General features: G+C 35.2%; 1 protein-coding gene across 2 annotated transcripts in view; it reads left to right on the top strand.

Annotated features, from left to right (window-relative positions):
- Ccdc158 (coiled-coil domain containing 158) overlaps positions 1-18,314 on the top strand; it is an 81,934-nt gene that overhangs the window by 55,052 nt on the left and 8,568 nt on the right. For both annotated transcript variants that reach the window (XM_058584228.1, XM_046459005.2), the window contains exons 19-23: positions 8,030-8,178; positions 9,672-9,731; positions 11,385-11,444; positions 14,458-14,525; positions 16,285-16,443. In XM_058584228.1, coding sequence (XP_058440211.1) covers positions 8,030-8,178; positions 9,672-9,731; positions 11,385-11,444; positions 14,458-14,525; positions 16,285-16,443 — 496 coding nt within the window. The remainder of the gene's footprint in view (positions 1-8,029; positions 8,179-9,671; positions 9,732-11,384; positions 11,445-14,457; positions 14,526-16,284; positions 16,444-18,314) is intronic.

Here is an 18,314-nt window from a genome sequence, read left to right as displayed (position 1 = left end):
CAACACCTCCTGTAGACTTTGAGCCAGTTGTTCCATTTTGTAGCCCCTTCCTTACCCTGGTCCTAGGAACCTGAGGCTTGAATTCCTGAGCTATTTGGAAATATTGTGGTGCAGAGAAACTTGCTCCTTGTTGGCTATTTTGAGCAGGCATTTCAGGTGTTAGCTTTCTTTTTTATTATTATTTTATTGGTTCTTTTTAGTTGTACATGACAGTAATGACAGTAGAATCCTTTTTTTTTTTTTTTTGTACTGGGGATTGAACTCAGAGGCACTCAATCACTGAGCCACATCTCCACCCTATTTTGTATTTTATTTAGAAACAGGGTCTCACTGAGTTGCTTAGTGCTTCAAGGTTGCTGCAGCTGGCTTTGAACTCGTGATCCTCCTGCCTCAGCCTCCAGAGCCACTGGGATTAAAGGCGTGTGCCATCATGCCTGGCTAGAATCCATGTTGATGTAATTATACAAGCATGGAATATATCTTATTCTAATTCACATTCCTACCCCCTGCTCCTTCCCCTTCCCATTCCTACCCACTGCTCCCTTCCCTCTATTGATCTCTCTGCCATTTACCCATAGTTTCTTTTTTTAAAATTAATTTCCTGTGGATGTACACTATGATGAGATTCGCTGAAAAAACTAGGAATGGAACCATCATTTGACCCAGTTATCCCACTCCTCAGTATATAGCCAAAGGATTTAAAATCAGGTTTTAGCTTTCTTTGTTTTGCTAAATCAACTACAAATTACCAATTTGCTTTCTAGCTCCGCCCCCCCACAATGTTGCCATTACTCAGTGATCTCTTTTCCTTTCATCTTTATTCTTCTTAATTTCTTTAATGTATTTTAGTGGAGGGCTTCAAATAGAGCACAAATAAATGCCAGTGTGTCTTGTTCAGAAGTAGGTCATTGCTGTTTGCATTGTTCTTCATTGCCCCTTCATTTATCTTTTATCTTTATTTTAGTCCTTTTACTTCATGATTCTTTTTTTTTTTTTTTTTTTTTGTTTACTTCATGATTCTAATAGTAACTGAGATTTACTGAACACTCATGTACCCGGCACTGTGCAACGTACTTTATAGATTAGCCTCCTTATTCCCCACAATATTTACATGAGGTAGATGCTATCATTATAATACCTGTTTTACAGACAAAGAAACTGAGATTTGAGGAGCTAGGTGACATAGAGACTTCAGTCAACAAAAACACAGTTGAATCAAGACTTAACCCAGACATCGTGAGTCTAGAACTTGTGTTCTTAACCAATATACAGTCATGATTCTCTATACTATTTTGCTAAATGCTATTTCAAAAATAATTTAAATAGCTGTTATGTAAATAGATATTCTACCTGAACTAATATTGTGTTTTATTAGGTCTTTGTAAATGAAGATCATACAGTTAGAGCTTCAAATGTGTTTACAGTAATTCAAGAGCTTTCCCTTGTGTTATAGGTGAGAAAGTAGGCAAACCAGGAAAGTTACATTATGTGATCTGGTTCATGCTCAGTTGCCTAGAACATGTATGTGTGTATATATATATAACTGGAAGTTTTATTAGAAGTCTTACTAGTTTAATATAGAAGTATTTTAGATTTGTTTCAGAAAGACTATTTTAGCATACAAAGTGAAAATATTTCCATGATGATATAATTTATTTGATTATATGTCAGATTCTATACATATGCACTATAATTTGTACTGGCTATACTTGATCTTTGCCACTGGAGTACCCATGGTGTGTACAAGATTTTTTGCTAAAAATCTTTATTATGACTTTATTATGACTTTTGTCCTGTTTTCTCATTTATTTTTAACATACTATAAAAATAGTGTGTTCCATTTTTATTACATTCTCTTAAAAGGAATATAAGTTATGAGAGGATGGATTTGGTCAGATATTCTCAGAATAGAATAGTCTAATTCAAACTAAATGAGATCAAGTTTTTATATTCATCTTTTTCATTTATCTTTTGTCTTTAGAGAATGGAGATAGAAATAGTCAAAAAGTGCACACTCTTCCTAAGCATTACTTATCTTACATCATCACTTATAAATGTGCCTGTAATGGACTCAATGCCATTAGAATAATATTTGGAAGTACATTAGAGAGATAATTTAGTAGTAATTTTAGAAATAAATCTAACATAAAATGAATTTAGAGTAAAATATAAGATATAAGAAAATATAAAAATATAGAAAAATTAATAGAAACACAAAATAAACCTTAAGTCTAACAATAGCAACATCAGCTTATATTCTTCTCCTGAAGAAAAAAGGTTGTAGTTTTGCTCTGCAAGTGTAGGTTTCCTGGAAACAACCTGTAGTATATCCTAATCATCACAGACTAGAGTGCAGAGAGTAAGACTCTTTGCTGGGCTCCTTACTTCAGGAAGAGTTTATATTTGGTTAGTTCTTTACTAAACTGACAAGAATCATATGTAAATCATATTTTAGAATTTATTTCCCAGGTATTTTCTAAGTTTAAAAGTATATTTTGCTTATGTTATAAATCAAAGATGAATTTCATATGTAATAAGCAGTAAAATATTTTTAAAAAATGAACAAGCTGGGTATAGTGGCACACACCTAAAATCCCAGTGGCTTAGGAGGTCAAGGCAGGAGGATCGCAGGTTCAAAGCCAGCCTCAGCAATTTATCAAGGCCATAAACAATTTAGTGAGACCCTGTCTCAAAAAAAACAAAAAGGGTGGGGGGGGGGGGGTTGAGGATGTTTCTCAGTGGTTAAATGCCCCTGGGTTTAATCCCAGTACCTACCTACCAAAAAAAAAAAAAAAAGATTGTTTAGAAACAAACATTAAAAGGAAAGATTGATAATTTTGACTGTTTGACTAAATAAAAATTCTTAAATCACAGACCACTATAAACAGAAATTAAAAAGAAACCACAATCAATAGCTAAAAAATGAATAACTGTTCATCTATAGAGGAAAATAGCACACGCACTAATAGTGTTCTAAAGATAACACATTCACCAATAGTGTTATGTAAAGTAACAAATTCACAAAGAAGAAATGAAAAAAACCCATAGATATGAACAATTTTCAAACTCATTTGTAAACAAACAATGAATGACCATATTCACATGTTAAATGATAATGGGAAGAGTATAATATGATAAGCACTCTTGGTATCATACCTGACTGATCAGCATACACATTGATATGACTTTCTGATTGTTTTTTGCTTTCAAAGCTCATAATTTCTTTATTTCTTTTCTTAATTTAGTAAACTTTATTTTTAGGGCAGTTTTAATTTTACAGAAAAATTGAATAGAAAGTACAGAGAGCTCCCATAGATTCCCTTGCCCACCCCCAATACAGTTTCTCCTATTGTTGTGGTGCATTTGAAATAAATCACCAGGTCAGTCTTGAAGCAAGACATGGGACTTTATTCACAGATGTGGATCGGAATGGCAGTAGGCAAGTTGCCTCTACAACCTTCAACCCCTTGCCAGAGGTAGGGTATCTCTTTTATAGCCCAAAACTACAAGTCAAAACCATAGCAATATAGGAAGTGGGTCAGAATGACCCAGTTCAAGATACAGTACACTGCCTAAGAAAAATGGGAATTAAAATGAGAACATTTTACAAATGCATTTTTAAATAATACATTGTATAAGAATAACAGAAACACTTTCAACCACCCTGCATTGCCAAACAGGATATGCTTAGAAGGAGGTGGCAGAGGCAGGGTTTTCTCAGGAGAAGCATTTCTTATATGAAATGGAGTCTAAGGGTAAAAAGGAGTTTGTCTGGTCAAGGCACATGTAATTTGGCCCATAACACTACTATTAACATATTGCATTGATGTGGTATATTTGCTTTAATTGACAAGCCAGTGTCGATACATTATTAACTATTGGTTTACACAGGGTTCATTCTTTGTCTTATAAATTATATAGATTTGGGGCTGGGATTGTGGCTCAGCTGTAGAGCGCTCGCCTAGCATGGGCGGGACCCAGGTTCGATCCTCAGCACCACATAAAAATAAAAGCATTGGGTTGTGTCCATCTACACCTAAAAAATAAATATTTAAAAAAAAATTATATAGATTTTCACAAATGCCTAAAGATATGTATCTCCCATTACAGTAGCATACATTAGTTTCATCACCCTAAAAATCTCCTGTGCTATGCTTACTCATCCCTTCATCCCTTTCCTTGGACTATTGGCAACTACTGATCTTTTGACTATCTCCATAGTTTTGTCTTTTCCAGATGTCTTATAGTTGGACTCATATAGCATATAGGCTTTTCATATAGTATATTGAGTCATATATAGTATATTGGCTTCCCCACATAGTAATGTACTTTTTTGGGTTGGGAGGTACCAGGGATTGAACTCAGGGCACTCAACCACTGAGCCACATCCCCAGCCCTATTTTATACTTTATTTAGAGACAGGCTCTCACTGAGTTGCTTAGTGCCTCACTTTTTGCTGAGGCTGGCTTTGAACTTATGATCCTCCTATCTCAGCCTCTGAGCTGCTGGGATTACAGGTGTGTGCCACCGTGCCGGGCTACTTAGCAATATACTTTTTTTTTTTTATTAGCTACACATGACAGTACAATGATCTTGGCAATTTTAATATATTAAAAGTATATTAGCAATATACTTTTAAGGTACATTTTCAGATCTTTTCATGGCTTAATGGCTAATTTATTTTAATTGCTGAATACTATTGAATAGTATGGATATCTTGGTTGCTTTCGAGTTTTGACAGTTATACATAAAGATGTGATAAAAGAATCAAGTGAAAGTTTTTGTGTGGATGTTAAGGTTTCAACTCACTTGGGCAACAGCATATTTAATTTTGTAAGGAACTGCCAAACTGACTTTCAAAATGGCTGGGGCACAGCATTTGGTGTTATCAGCATTTTGCATTTTAGCCATTCTAATAGGAGGTTAGTAGTATCTTGTTGTTTTAGCATGCAATTCTCTAATGATATATGATGTTGATGTGACCATATTTTAATTTGCTGATTTGCCGTCTATATATATTTTATGGTAAAATTTCTGTTCAGAACTTTTGTCTATTTTTTTTTAAATTGTGATATTTGTTTCCTTATTGAGTTTTATAAGATCTTTTTGTTCTGTTTTATTTGTTTTGTCTATTTGGGGTATCAGTCCATTATCAGTTGTATGTTTTGAAAGTGTGTGTTTTGTTTTCCTAGTCTGTGGCTTGCTTTTTTAATCTTTTGACATTGTCTTACCAGAGCAAAATTTTTAATCTTAATGAAGCCCAACTTATCAATGTTTTCTTCCATAGATCATGTGTTTGTATCCCCTATGTTATTTTCTGGGATTTTCATAGTTTTACATTTTATACTTGGAACTATGATCATTTTGAGTTACCTTTTGTGAAAGATGTAAGATCTGTGTCTGGATTCATTTTTTTCCATGTGGATGTTCAGTTGTTCCAGAACCATTTGTTTAAATATTGTCCTGTCTCTACTGAATTGCCTTTGCTTCCTTTTCAAAGATAATTGACTACATATTTGTGAGGCTGTTCTGGGCTCACTGTTCTCTGCCATTGGTCTTTTTGTCTATTATTTGACCAATACTATCTTGTTTACTGTAACTTTATGGTTTGAATTGTGGTGCTGGGGATTGAACTCAGGGGGCTTCAAGCATACTAGGCAAGGACTCTGCCATTGAGCTGAATCCCAGCCCCTATGGTAAATCTTGAAGTTGTGTAGTATCAGTTCTCTGACTTTGTTCAATATCATATTGGCTATTCTGAGTCTTTTGCCTTTCCATATAAACATTAGAATCACTTTGCCTATATCCACAAAATAACTTACTGGGATTTTGTTTTGGGATTGCATTGATTTTGTTTATCAAGTTGGGAAGAACTGATATAACAATATTGAATATTCTTATCCATAATATGGAATATCTCTTCATTTATTTAAATCTTTTGATTTCTTACATCAGAATTTTATAGTTTTCCTATCTGGATAGAAAGAAATATTGGAGGGGACTTGTCTGTGAGCTGTTTCCCTCCTCCCCTGCAGCAAGTGAATTATGGAGTTTCAGGGACACTTTTCCAGAGCCTGACAAGTGTTATGTAGGGTTTGGTTTATTATACTTCTTGAGAGAAGTCTATAATGAATAGCTTATCTATAGTTGGCAAAGTAAAGAGTATTGCCTTCTTGGTGTTATGTGACACTCTCCCCAGAGGAGGGCAAAGTTAAAAAACCTGCTTCTTATGAACCATATACAGGCCCTAGAAAAGGGACATCTTAAAAAGAATCCTACTAAAGGGGACCATCTAGTGGGACCACCACAAATATAAAAACTGCTGAGAGTTCAGGGCTGGGCAGGAGCATGTATAAATAAGGCTCAGTAACCTAGTCCTCTGCTTCTAAAGTCCCCAGACATCACACCAGGACCACTCAGGTAGGGCCTTATTTCCCCACAATACCTCTCTCTCCTACTCTCTCAACCTCAGAGGGGCCCAACATAGCAGCTACCAGAGATAGAAGGTATAAGGTAAGAAGAAAAGAAACTTACTCCTGTTTTACTAAAACCCAAACCTAAAATAGTCCTTTCAACTTGTTCTATAAATTTGCACATCCCAAAACAATGGGAAGCAAACACATCAAAATGTTAAAGGTGTTTTTCCACCTCCCTCATGCTTTGGTGATCAAGCAAGGGCAGATAAGCATATTGCCACCACACCCAGTGATACTGATCATTTGTAATAAATGTCAAGTACTTATGCATTTTAATAATTGCCAGAGCTTATTAAATAAACTTTCTAGTGGACAGAAGATATGAAGTCCAGGATAGAGCTAAAGCGACTGAGGACTACAATAGGATTAAGTTTTCTTAATCAAGTTTATGAGATGTTATTCCACGGTGGATATTATGTGTCTCAAGGTTAGAACAAGAACAAACCCAGCGATTAGTAAAATGGGATAATCTACTGGGAAAGAGATGTTTTCACTCATGATTAAGAAACTGGTTCACATCTTTATACTTTTTAAGTGAAGACAGTCAAATTTAATAATTTAATGGAATCTAGTTTATGAAACTTTAGACTCATTGTGGCAAGATGACCATTGGTATACTAGAAAGACAACACTGTGACACTTTTGAGTTAGAGCTCATGATATCTCCAGCTAGATATTGTACATGCTCTATCAGTGAAGGTGGGAAGTGGGGAAAAGCCCAAAGAACCAAAATTTTGCGGTGTTCAACCCTCAGAATCAATCTGTCCTGCAGATGTAAATCTACAATGGAATGCACGACTCAGGTAGAACATTTCAGTGACACACTGAGTCTACATACCCACTGTGGCAACTTCTGACTACCATGTGGCTTCCCTTCTTGATGTGCCTATTAGGTATTTCTACACTTATTATTATATTGTAAATATTCATTGGAGAATACTACATCAGTCAAATGTCAACTAACAGTTTGAAAATATTGGATATCTTTTTCTTCATTAGTGAAATGGAAATAGATTAATTCATCTGTTGTTTACTTCTAAAGTTCTGTAGCTTTATAAAATTAGTTTATCTCTATGGGCTGGGGATATAGCTCAGTTGGTAGAGTGTCGCCTCGCATGCACAAGCCCTGGGTTCAATCCCCAGACCATAAAAAAAAAAAAATTAATTTGTCTCTAAACAAAGTAATAAAATTGTTTTGCCCAGATGTAATTGAAAATATTTCATAGCATGCTAAGGATGTTCATACTACATTGTTAAAATTAAAAATTAATGTGTATAATTTGAAACCACATATGTATATATAAATACACTTGAATACACAAACACACACATATACATACATATACACATTAAGTTATAGTACTCTATCAATTATTGATTGATTGTTATTGCTTATTCCAGAGTGGGGTAAGATTTTTATACCTGTGTAGTCAATTTTATTTTCCTCTTCTTGCTCTTCCATAATTTCTATTTAAGAGCTGATTAATTTTATGACAGAAAATAACATTCACATCTGAAAAAAAGTCTTTGTTTTGTTCATTGTTTTAATTCAGCACTGCATGAAGGCTAATGTACTGAAGGAAGACCCAACAAGGGACCTGAAACAGCTTCTCCAAGAACTGAGAAGTGTGATTAATGAGGAACCATCCTTGCCTCTGACCAAACCTGAGGAGAGTGGGAGAACACCATCTCTCGGAGCCTTGTATGTGCTGTATGGGACCAAGCACACTCGGAGTAGGAAGCTCCTCTCATGAGTGGTTTGCGATTAAGTTGTCCACGTTACTCTCTGGGAAGCTGAGGTTTAAATAATTTGTAAGAGTGTCTGAAGTTAGCAGGGGGAAGCAATATGAAAGTGGAGGAGTTAGACAAAAATTAACCAAAAGCAAAAAAAAAAAAAAAAGCTTGACATCAATAAAAAATAATATAGTCATTCATTCAAAAAGTAGCCAGTCCAAGGTGTTACTCAAAGTTATATTTGTATAGGAATTTATAATTCCCAGCATATTTGAGAGCCATAATCTTATTTGACCATCACAACAACCAGCACCTGTTTGCTTGCAACACATGCTCCAATGGTGGAGCTAAAACTAGAAACTTGAGAACTGTATAACACCCTCAATGTAAACTAGGGAAGAACCTTCATTCCCTAGGCATTCATGACAATTACGCATACCCAATTAATAAAAGGTCAGAGCCAAAAAGGATTTAGTACCTCACTAGTCTGTACTGTGGAAATCAATGAGATTCTCATATTCTTTTCAAAAATGCTTTTTAACTTTATTGTGCATTGTCATTTACCCTACCTTATCTTAAAGCATTTTAAAATGATGTATATTTTTTATATTTTTTCATTTTTCTAATATTTATTTCTGGTTATTTGGCAAATATCTAAAAATACTACTTTCTGATATAATATCTATATAAACAATATCCAGTTCCTTAAGATGTTCAATTAGTATATATTTACTCAAGGTGCCAAAATATTTGCTGGATTTGTCTCATTGTTATAAATATTATTAATAATAATAGTAAAATATCAGTAACAGTACAATTGCCTAACATATCATTGCATTGTTTGAATCATGTATTGTCAGAAATGTTCTGTTGGCCACTCCATTAAAGAATACTTTCACTTGAAGAACACTTTCATTTTTGTCATAACTATAATATGCCTTCTAAGACAGAATAGTAATATTTAGTTCATTAGATAGATGAGTGAATTTGGACATAGATTAACTCGCCTCCTTCTATGAAGCTAAGAAACAAACCCAGAAGTAAAAGCTAGAACCCCTGGCTCCTAGCACTGATCATCCACAGGATTAACATGGCTTCCCTGGCCAGGTTTCCATCGCTCCTGCCACTAGTGACACACTTGAGCTGTTTGGACTGTGTCAAACATGAATGTATTTGATCCCTGCCTTTAGAGAACTTACGTTAATTTTTTGTAATCCTACAAAACGACCTTTGTCATGACAGCCTACATTCTGCCTAACACTTAAGAATCCATAGAAGGAAATTATTTTTGATTTTATGAATTCCAGAGGTAACCCTTTATTAAATTTGTTTGGAGGCCTAAAATCCACATTTTTAGCTCATAAAAAATTGAATTCATGTGAGCAATTGATTTTTAAAAAGACATAGAATCTGGAAATTGACCTATATATAATTAACTGAAAATTATATGTGTCTGCACAGAAATGAAAGAGTAAGAGATTGCATGACTGAATCAAGCATGAGATCAGAGATATGCCATAGGTAAGAAGAATCTGAAAATCTGAATCTAATTAATTATCCAGGATTTATATGTGGGCTGGTAACTTACAAAGTCTATTTGGATTGTTTTCATGGAACTTCATGGGCATATTGGTTTCAGTGAAGAAAACTCGTTCCATTGTTAAATTGACTCTAAAAGGGATTTCAATGAAATGAACTTAATTTACTTTCTAGAAACCAACTTTATAGGCATCTCTTTTTTGCTTATTTTAGATTTCACTGATTATGTCAGCTTTCTCTCACTATAACAAAATTCCTGGAGATGTCATCTCAGCAACTCAGAAGGATGAGGCAAGAATATCACAAACTCAAGGCCAGCTATAGCACTTAGTGAGATCCTATATTAAAATCAAATATAAAAAAGAACTGGGGATGTAGCTTTGTGGTAAAGTGCCCATGGATTCAATCCCCAGTACAAAACAAACAACAGCAACAAAAAACTGAGATAATTAACTTATAAAGGGTTTATTTAGTTCATAGTTCTAGAAGTTCCAGTTTAAGATCTGGTAGACCCATTGCTTTGGGACTCTGTTGGGCTTCCTGATAACAATGATGGGAAACAAGTGATGGAGCAAACTGCTCACATCATTTACAGGAAGCAAAAGAGAAATAAAAAGAGCTGGTTCCTACAATCTCCTTTGGGCCCATGCCCCAATGACCTAAGGACCTCCCATAAGGTCCCATCTCCTAAAGGTTCCACACCTTCCAATAGCACCATCCTCGGGACCAATCCTTCCGCACATGGGCCTTTGAGGAATTATGAACATCCAGTCCATAGCACTGATATTTAGCCATCTGACGCTATTTATTATAAGGCATGCCATACCAAAAAGATTGTTCTATACATGTTTACAATGGCTTATATAAATGTAAAGAGAAGAACGGTCCAGAAGGGAATTATAACAACCTCAACACAGGTTTATAAAAACCTTACTAAAAACAAGTCTACTTTCATCAGTAGTTGAATAGCTGAATTTTAAATGAACTCATTAAATAATAAGAACATAAAAAAATGAAATCCACAACCTTAAAGTAAGATACAAAAAAAAAAAAAAAATCAAGACAACTTCTGAGAACACTTTAGCCAAAAAGGAAAAACAGATTACTATTAATTTATTATTCATTGCTTGATATTTTCAGTAACTCACTGCCTTTTGCAAGAAGTACATTATCCCTTGGTCTGCACTGAAGAATCTCCTAATTTATCAGCCGTCTGCCTTTACTCCCATTTTATGTTCTAATCAAACCAGATTACTCCCAATTCCCAGAGCTTCATGTCTTTTTGTCTTCAAGCTTTTCTGTATATAATTTTCTCTCTACCTGGAAAAGTCAGAGGCCCAGACTCCTTTGAATCTGCATCTGTCTGAGAGTAATATTCAGATGAACTATTTTATTTTATTGTATAATTTTGTTATATAATTAATGCTCAGTGATATGTTAACCTGTCTACCATATGGTATCATTTCATCCTGGATGAGACTAAATCAGGCTAGGGTGTAGCATGCACAAGGCTCTTGGTTCAGTCCCCTGTGACAAAACAAAACAAAACAAATTATTTCTCTCACAGACCTTTACTAGACTGATAAGGAAGTAACATTGTGTAGTATTTAATTTTTCTCATTCTTCTACTGACAGAAGCAACAATTCATTAAGGGACTCTACCGAAGGGAGCAAGTCCAGTGAAACACTCAGCAGGTAAGAAATTATCTTACCAGCCTCCAATTTTCAAAATGTACCTTTTACTATTCTTCATTAATTAACTCAAAGATTATTTAGTAGGGGCTGGGACTGGGGCTTAGTGGTGGAGTGCTCCTCTTGCATGTGTAGGCCCTGGGTTTGATACTCAGCACGACATAAACAAAATAAAAGTATTGTGTCCACCTACAACTAAAAAAATATTTTTTAAAAAAGATTATTTACTATCCATAATGTGACATGTGCTGTGCTAAACCCTTAGAAAATTATAGTGAGCAAAATAGACCTATTCTCAAGGTCTACTTATTGACCAGCCACTGGCAAAAACTTATTTTTATTTTTTCTGTTTTTACCACTCATAAAAAATAGAGCTATCAGAGCCCTCTTTTTGTCTTAAGAGTAGGAAAATGGTTTCTACTGTTGTAATTTCAGTTAAGCTGAGGCTCATTCATCACCACATCTTCAGCACCAAGCATAATGCCTACCACCTAATAGCCCTTTAGTAAATATTTATTTAGGGAATGATTCAAGACAGCATTAAAAATATTATCTTACAGCCTCTGCTACTTGACCACAAAATTGTAAACTTGAGTCTTTCTAAATATACCTTTCTATTAATATAAAAAGTGAAATTTTGATTTCCCTTTCACTTGAGGATATAACACTACATAGTACCTATTAATAGTAACTTACTGTATTTTATTTTTTCTATTTTCTGGTTGTTTTAGACATATTTAATCTACCTCATCTAATCTATGAGGTAGGCATTATTTTCCCATATGTAGGTTAGAAATGAAAACTGAGAGATTTCTTCAACAATTTGATAAGGTTATATAACTTATACACAATGTACAGTCTCCTAAGTACATGCTAGTGACTCCTACTATGTACTGCCTTTGGGGACCAAAGCTGAACTACGTAGGTAGAGGTGGGTGGAGTAGTTACTCCCTTGAGACAACTAAAGCTCTCCATGACTTAGAAAAAATTGCTTTCTTCAACAATGAAATTACCAGAATACTACATTTTATGAGGGGGGAAAAAAACCTATATCCTTCAAAAAAATCATGGAGAGGATATTGTTCCATAGTTTAACGTATGGCTTAATAAAAGATAACTGGATATGCTGTGTCATTATTCTCATTTACTGCTAAGTATTTTTATTATTTCACTCTGATTTCTTCTGCTACACATTGATCATTCAATAACATATTGTTTAGTCTCCATGTGTTAGAATAGCTTCTATTTTATTTTATCATTGATTTCTAATTTTATTCTAATATGGTCTGATAGAATGCAACGTATTGTCTCTAGTTTTTGTGTTTGCTAAGAGTTGCTTTGTGGCCTAAGATATGGTCTATTTTAGAGAAGGATTCATGTGCTGCAGATAAGAAAGTATATTCAGTCATTAATGGACGAAATACTATATATATGTCTATTAAGTCTAAATTATTTAGTTCTATAGCTCTTTGTCCAGAATTGGAATTATCAAGAATACAAATAACAATAAATTTTGGCAAGGATATAGTGAAAAATGTACACCCATACATTGGTGGTGGGACTGCAAATTGGTACAACCAATCTGGAGAGCAGTATGGAGATTCCTCAGAAAACTTGGAATGGAACCACCATTTGACCCGGTTATCCCATTCCTCAGCATAACCCCAAAGACTTAAAATCAGCGTATAATGGTGACATGGCCACATCAATGTTTATAGCAGCTCAATTCACAATAGCTAAACTATGGAACCACCCTAAATGACCCTCAACAGATGAATGGATAAAGAAAATGGTGTAATATACACAACGGAATGTTGTATATACTATATATATACTATATACTATTCAACCAAAAAGAGGAATTAAATTATGGCATTTGCTGGTAAATGGATGGAACTGGAGACTATCATGCTAAGTGAAATAAGCCATCACAAAAAACCAAAGGCAAATGTTTTCTCTGATATGCAGATGATAACTCACAATAAGGGAGGGAGTAGGGAAGAATAGAAGTACTTTGGATTAGACAAAAGGGAATTAAGGGAAGGGGAATGGGAATAGGAAAGATAGTAGAATGAATCTGACATAACTTTCCTGTATTTTTATATGAATACATGACCAATGTAATTTCACATCGTGTACAGCCAGAAGAATAGAAAGTTGTACTCCACATATGTATAATATGTCAAAATATATTCTATTTTCATCTGTAACTAAAAAGAACAACAACAACAACAAAAGACAACTGGAACTGCTTGGGAGGCTGAGGCAGGAGCATTATAAATTCAAGGCCAACCTGGGCAATTTAGCAAGACCCTGTCTCAAAATAAATAAAAAGGGGTGAAGATGTAGCTCAGTGATAGAGCACTTGCCTAGCAAGTGCAAGCCTCTGGATTCAATACCCAGTATCACAAAAATAAAAGAAAAATAAAAATTGGATCTAACTTGCCATGATATCAGCTATCAGCACAGCACCTGGTAGGGGAACCCCTCTGGTATTTTCTGAGAACATCTTAATGAAAATAGCTTTGATCTCACAAACCACCTTGAGAACTGCTGTGACCTTCTTAGACTACCCAATTCACAAAGAACTGCATAGTTTAACTTTTTTATTTAATTAAGTCTTATACTTTTGTAAACTGATACTGCTAATGCTAAGAGATTTTTGTTGCTGCTGTCTTTGGTCTCTTCAATTTTAAATGAGTCATTAAGATGCATTTCTTAAAATTCATGAAAAGATGATTTGGGTTTGTAGGATTATTACTCAAACATGAATTTTTTGACCAAAATTATATGTTACTTCATCCTGAAAAATGTTCATGGGTGCAGAATGCAAAGTGACAACGCAACTTCAAATCTCCATCTTAGGGTATGTTAAGATTCCTGCAGTTTAGGATTATGATTGCCACCTTAAGTTTTACTTTAAGCCATCAAATTTGCCTGTGTTGACAGGAGTTCATAAGATTACTTTATAACCAGAATAACCAGAATACTCTCCTTACTGTTTTGATGTTTCCAGAGAGCCAGTTATGTTGAACGCAGGAGACCTAGAAGATCCATCTAGTTGTTTCGCTTTCCAGTGCACAGGTGAGTCTTCAATGAAAGTGCTACCAAAAGCTTGTCCTTGTCCCTGATGGCAATTTCATAAAGACACAGTTTTGAGAAAAAAAAAAAAAAAGATTTATTGCTTTGCTAGCAAAGGAGAAACACAGGGGACCCCTGTCCCAGAGGCCCATCAGGGAGAAGAGGGCTTTTAAAGAAGTTCTTCAAAGAAGTCCTCAGTGGGGGGAGGTTGTGATTCAGTTGTTAATTTGGGAGATAGCCATTCCTTAGATCTTCTGGTGCCAACCTCCAAGTGTGAATTACTTGGTCCCTTTGGTGGATGTATGCTCAAATACAGATGATGAATGAGGTCTAGGATGGGTAAAGGGTAATCCTGTTCCCTGCCACTGGGTTAGGGAGGGGGAGAGGGGGAAAAGGAAAAGAAAAACATGTCTCTTTTAAAATGAGCTGTGAAGGGTCTATTAAAAAGGTGCAGTGGACCACTGTTACAAAAGCACAAAGACAGGACCTGCTGAAAACCCTGCAACTCCCCATTTTCATGAGCTTGAAAGCCAGAGTCCCCATTAACTCTCCTGTTACTTCCTCCATTCATTCTGCTTTATCCATTCTTGAATTGTTCCTTGAACATGTCAGGTGCTCCCTGTTAGGGCCTTTACACCCACTGTGTCTCCGTATTATTAACCCCCTCACCTTTCTTAAAGTTTTGCTCAGATGTTATGTTCCCAATGAGACTTAACCCTTACCACCTTTTTTGAAAACCACAACCTTTTCCTATACTTTCAGTCCCCCTTAACCTTTTCCTTTTAAAAGTTACACATTATCTTGTAGCATACTATGCAACTTACTGATTTATGTTAGCTCCATAAATTAAACAAAATTTACATAAATTAAACAAAAGCTACACAGTCTTTAACTATTTGGTTTCCTGATAAATCCCAGGAACCTTGAACCTATCTGATAGAAAACAGGTGCTCAACAAATACTGATTGGGTGAAAGAAAAAGGAGAATTGAGCCAGACAGCACTCTCATTTCTAAGAATTATAATCAAAATGATCTTTATAACAGCAGGCTTCTGATGGAAAAAGTTAAAATAGTGAAACAGAGGAGTTTTGAGATTAGACTAGATTCCCGGTTTTGCCAATTTCCTCTGGGTTCTTGTCTCGAAAATTTTAAAGAATAAAATCCAGGGATGGTCATGCAAGGGAAGAGTAAACAGAGCAGAATTTATTTAAGCAAGAAGAGCTAGAACTCCCACCATGCAGGAGGGGGCCTAATAGCAGAAAAAACCATTTTGGTGTGCTAGCTTGGGAATTTCTATATAGTTCTGGGTAGAGCATGGAGCAAAATAGGCATTGAAAACAGCACCATGGCTATCTGGCCTTTGAATTTTGAATTTTTCATTCAACTTTCATCTGGGTTCAGTCCTACCTCTGGTTTTCCCACCTCTGGAACAAAGGAGTTGGTTGAAGTGTTTCCACAGGTGAGTCCCATGGCCTTTTACCTTTGAAATAGGCCTTGATGGTGCTCATTAATATTTCTACAGGTTGGCTTCCAGGTGTGATTTCTGCATTTGAACAAGAACTTAATTGGGGAATATCACTTCTGATTGCTGATCATTCATTTTTTTTATTCATTAGGAGAATTGAGATAGACCTTGCTCTCATTTCTAAGAAATCATAAACAAAATGATCTGTATAAAAGCAAGCTCTCTCTATGCAAAAGTTTGATATAGTATGCTATTTTTAATCACTGTCTTTTACTTTTATTCTTGCAAAATTTCAGCAAGTCCAACAGTGAAAAATTCAGCTTCCCGTTCATTCAGTTGTTCTCCTAAGAAATCTCCAGTGCATTCACTCCTGACTAGTTCAGCTGAAGAGTCAGTGGGTTCCACATCACGGTATAGATCTACCAGATCTATTCATTCACCTGATTCCGTTAAAGGTAAGAATAATCTGACATAGTTTATGGGATTAATTGATTTTTCATCTAGTGAATTTCAAGTTCTTTTCCATAGTCAGAATTAACAAGATTTTGCCTGCCGATCTTATATGCAGGCTCTAATTGATGCTGTGTAAAATGGTCTTAATTAAAACAGCCACTATGAACACATATGTAAAAGCATATGCTAGTAAAAGCATAGATATTATATGTAAGTATTTTCTCTGACATAAACAATGGATATTTCACCCTTTGGGGGGATCTCCTTTTAAATGCTCTGAGTGACTTTTCTCTTATTTACATCCTTTACAACATGGCTTTCCACCTGTTCCAGCCTTTGTAAATGCAAATTTCTATTACATAAGCCTGTCAAAATGTTCTCATTTTTAGAATTTTAAGTTCATTTGTTATTTGACAAGACAGGTGGAAAAAAATTATTTGATGTAGAATAAATGCCTGATAAATATATGGGTGTTTAATATAAGTGTGTTAGATTGAATTTGAAATGTTTCTCATCATGTATGACAGTGACCAAATCACTTCTGTGCTCTATGGCATCATTTCCATCGACAAGGGATAAATCAGATAAGCTGTTGCCTCATTGTCAAGTCAGTTCTATTGAAATTTGAAATTTCAAGTCTTTTAAAATTCTATGCAATGCACATTTCTAGATCCTAAAAAAATGAAAATCAGAACCTAATCACATCTTAGTACACTTTTTATTCACTTCTTTTTGTATTTGTGTCTTCCTTCATCCCTTATGATTCTTTTTTTAATTAATTAATTAATTAATTTGTTGTAATTTGTTATACGTGACAGCAAAATGCATTTCAATTCATAGTACACAAATGGAGCACAATATTTCATTTCTCTGGTTGTACATAAAGTAGAGTGACACATTCATTTCTTCATACATGTACCTAGGGTAATGATGTCCATCTCCTTCTACCTTCCTATACCCGTTCTCTCTCCGTTCCCCTCCCTCCCCTTTGCCCTATCCAAAGTTCTTCCATTTCTCCCATGCTCCCGCCCTTCCCCCATTATAGATCAGCATTCACTTATCAGAGAAAACATTTAGTCTTTGGTTTTGGGGAGATTGGCTAACTTCACTTAGCATAATATTCTCCAACTCCATCCATTTACCTGCAAATGCCATGATTTTATTCTCTTTTAATGCTGAGTAATATTCCAGTGTGTGTGTGTGTGTGTGTGTGTGTGTGTGTGTGTGTCACACACACATATATCACAGTTTCTGTATCTATTCATCTACTGAAGGGCATTAGGTTGGTTCCACAATTTAGCTGTTATGAATTGTGCTGCTATAAACATTGATGTGGCTGTGTCCCTGTAGTATGCTGTTTTTAAGTCCTTTGTGTATCAACTAAGGCGTGGGATATCTGGGTCAAATGGTGGTTCCATTCCAAGTTTTCTAAGGAATCTCCATACGGCTTTCCAGATTGCTGGTGGGACTGCAGATTGGTGCAACCAATGTAAAAGAGTGCCTTTTGTCCCACATCCTTGTCAACAATTATTGTTGCTTGTTTTCTTAATAACTGCCATTCTGACTAGAGATGTTGAACATTTTTTCATATATTTGTTGATTGATTGTATATCTTTTTCTGAGAAGTATCTGTTCAATTCCTTAGCCCAATTTTTAAATTATTTTTTAAATATTTTTTTGGTTGTAGATGGACACAATACTTTTATTTTATTTCTTTATTTTTAATGTGGTGCCAGGGATCGAAACCAGTGCCTCACACATGCTAGGCAAGTGCTCTACCACTGAGCCACAACCCTGGTCCCCCTTAGCCAATTTATTGATTGTATTATTTGCTTCTTTGGTGTTAAGTGTTTTGAGTTCTTTATATATCCTG

This window comes from Marmota monax, unplaced genomic scaffold (genome assembly GCF_021218885.2).
Source record: "Marmota monax isolate L192 unplaced genomic scaffold, Marmota_monax_Labrador192_F-V1.1 WCK01_AAM20220418_F8-fsc00112, whole genome shotgun sequence".
Classification (NCBI taxonomy): Eukaryota; Metazoa; Chordata; class Mammalia; order Rodentia; family Sciuridae; genus Marmota; species Marmota monax.
The sequence above is the reverse complement of the archived record's forward strand: the minus strand, read 5'-3'. Positions and strand labels throughout refer to the sequence as shown.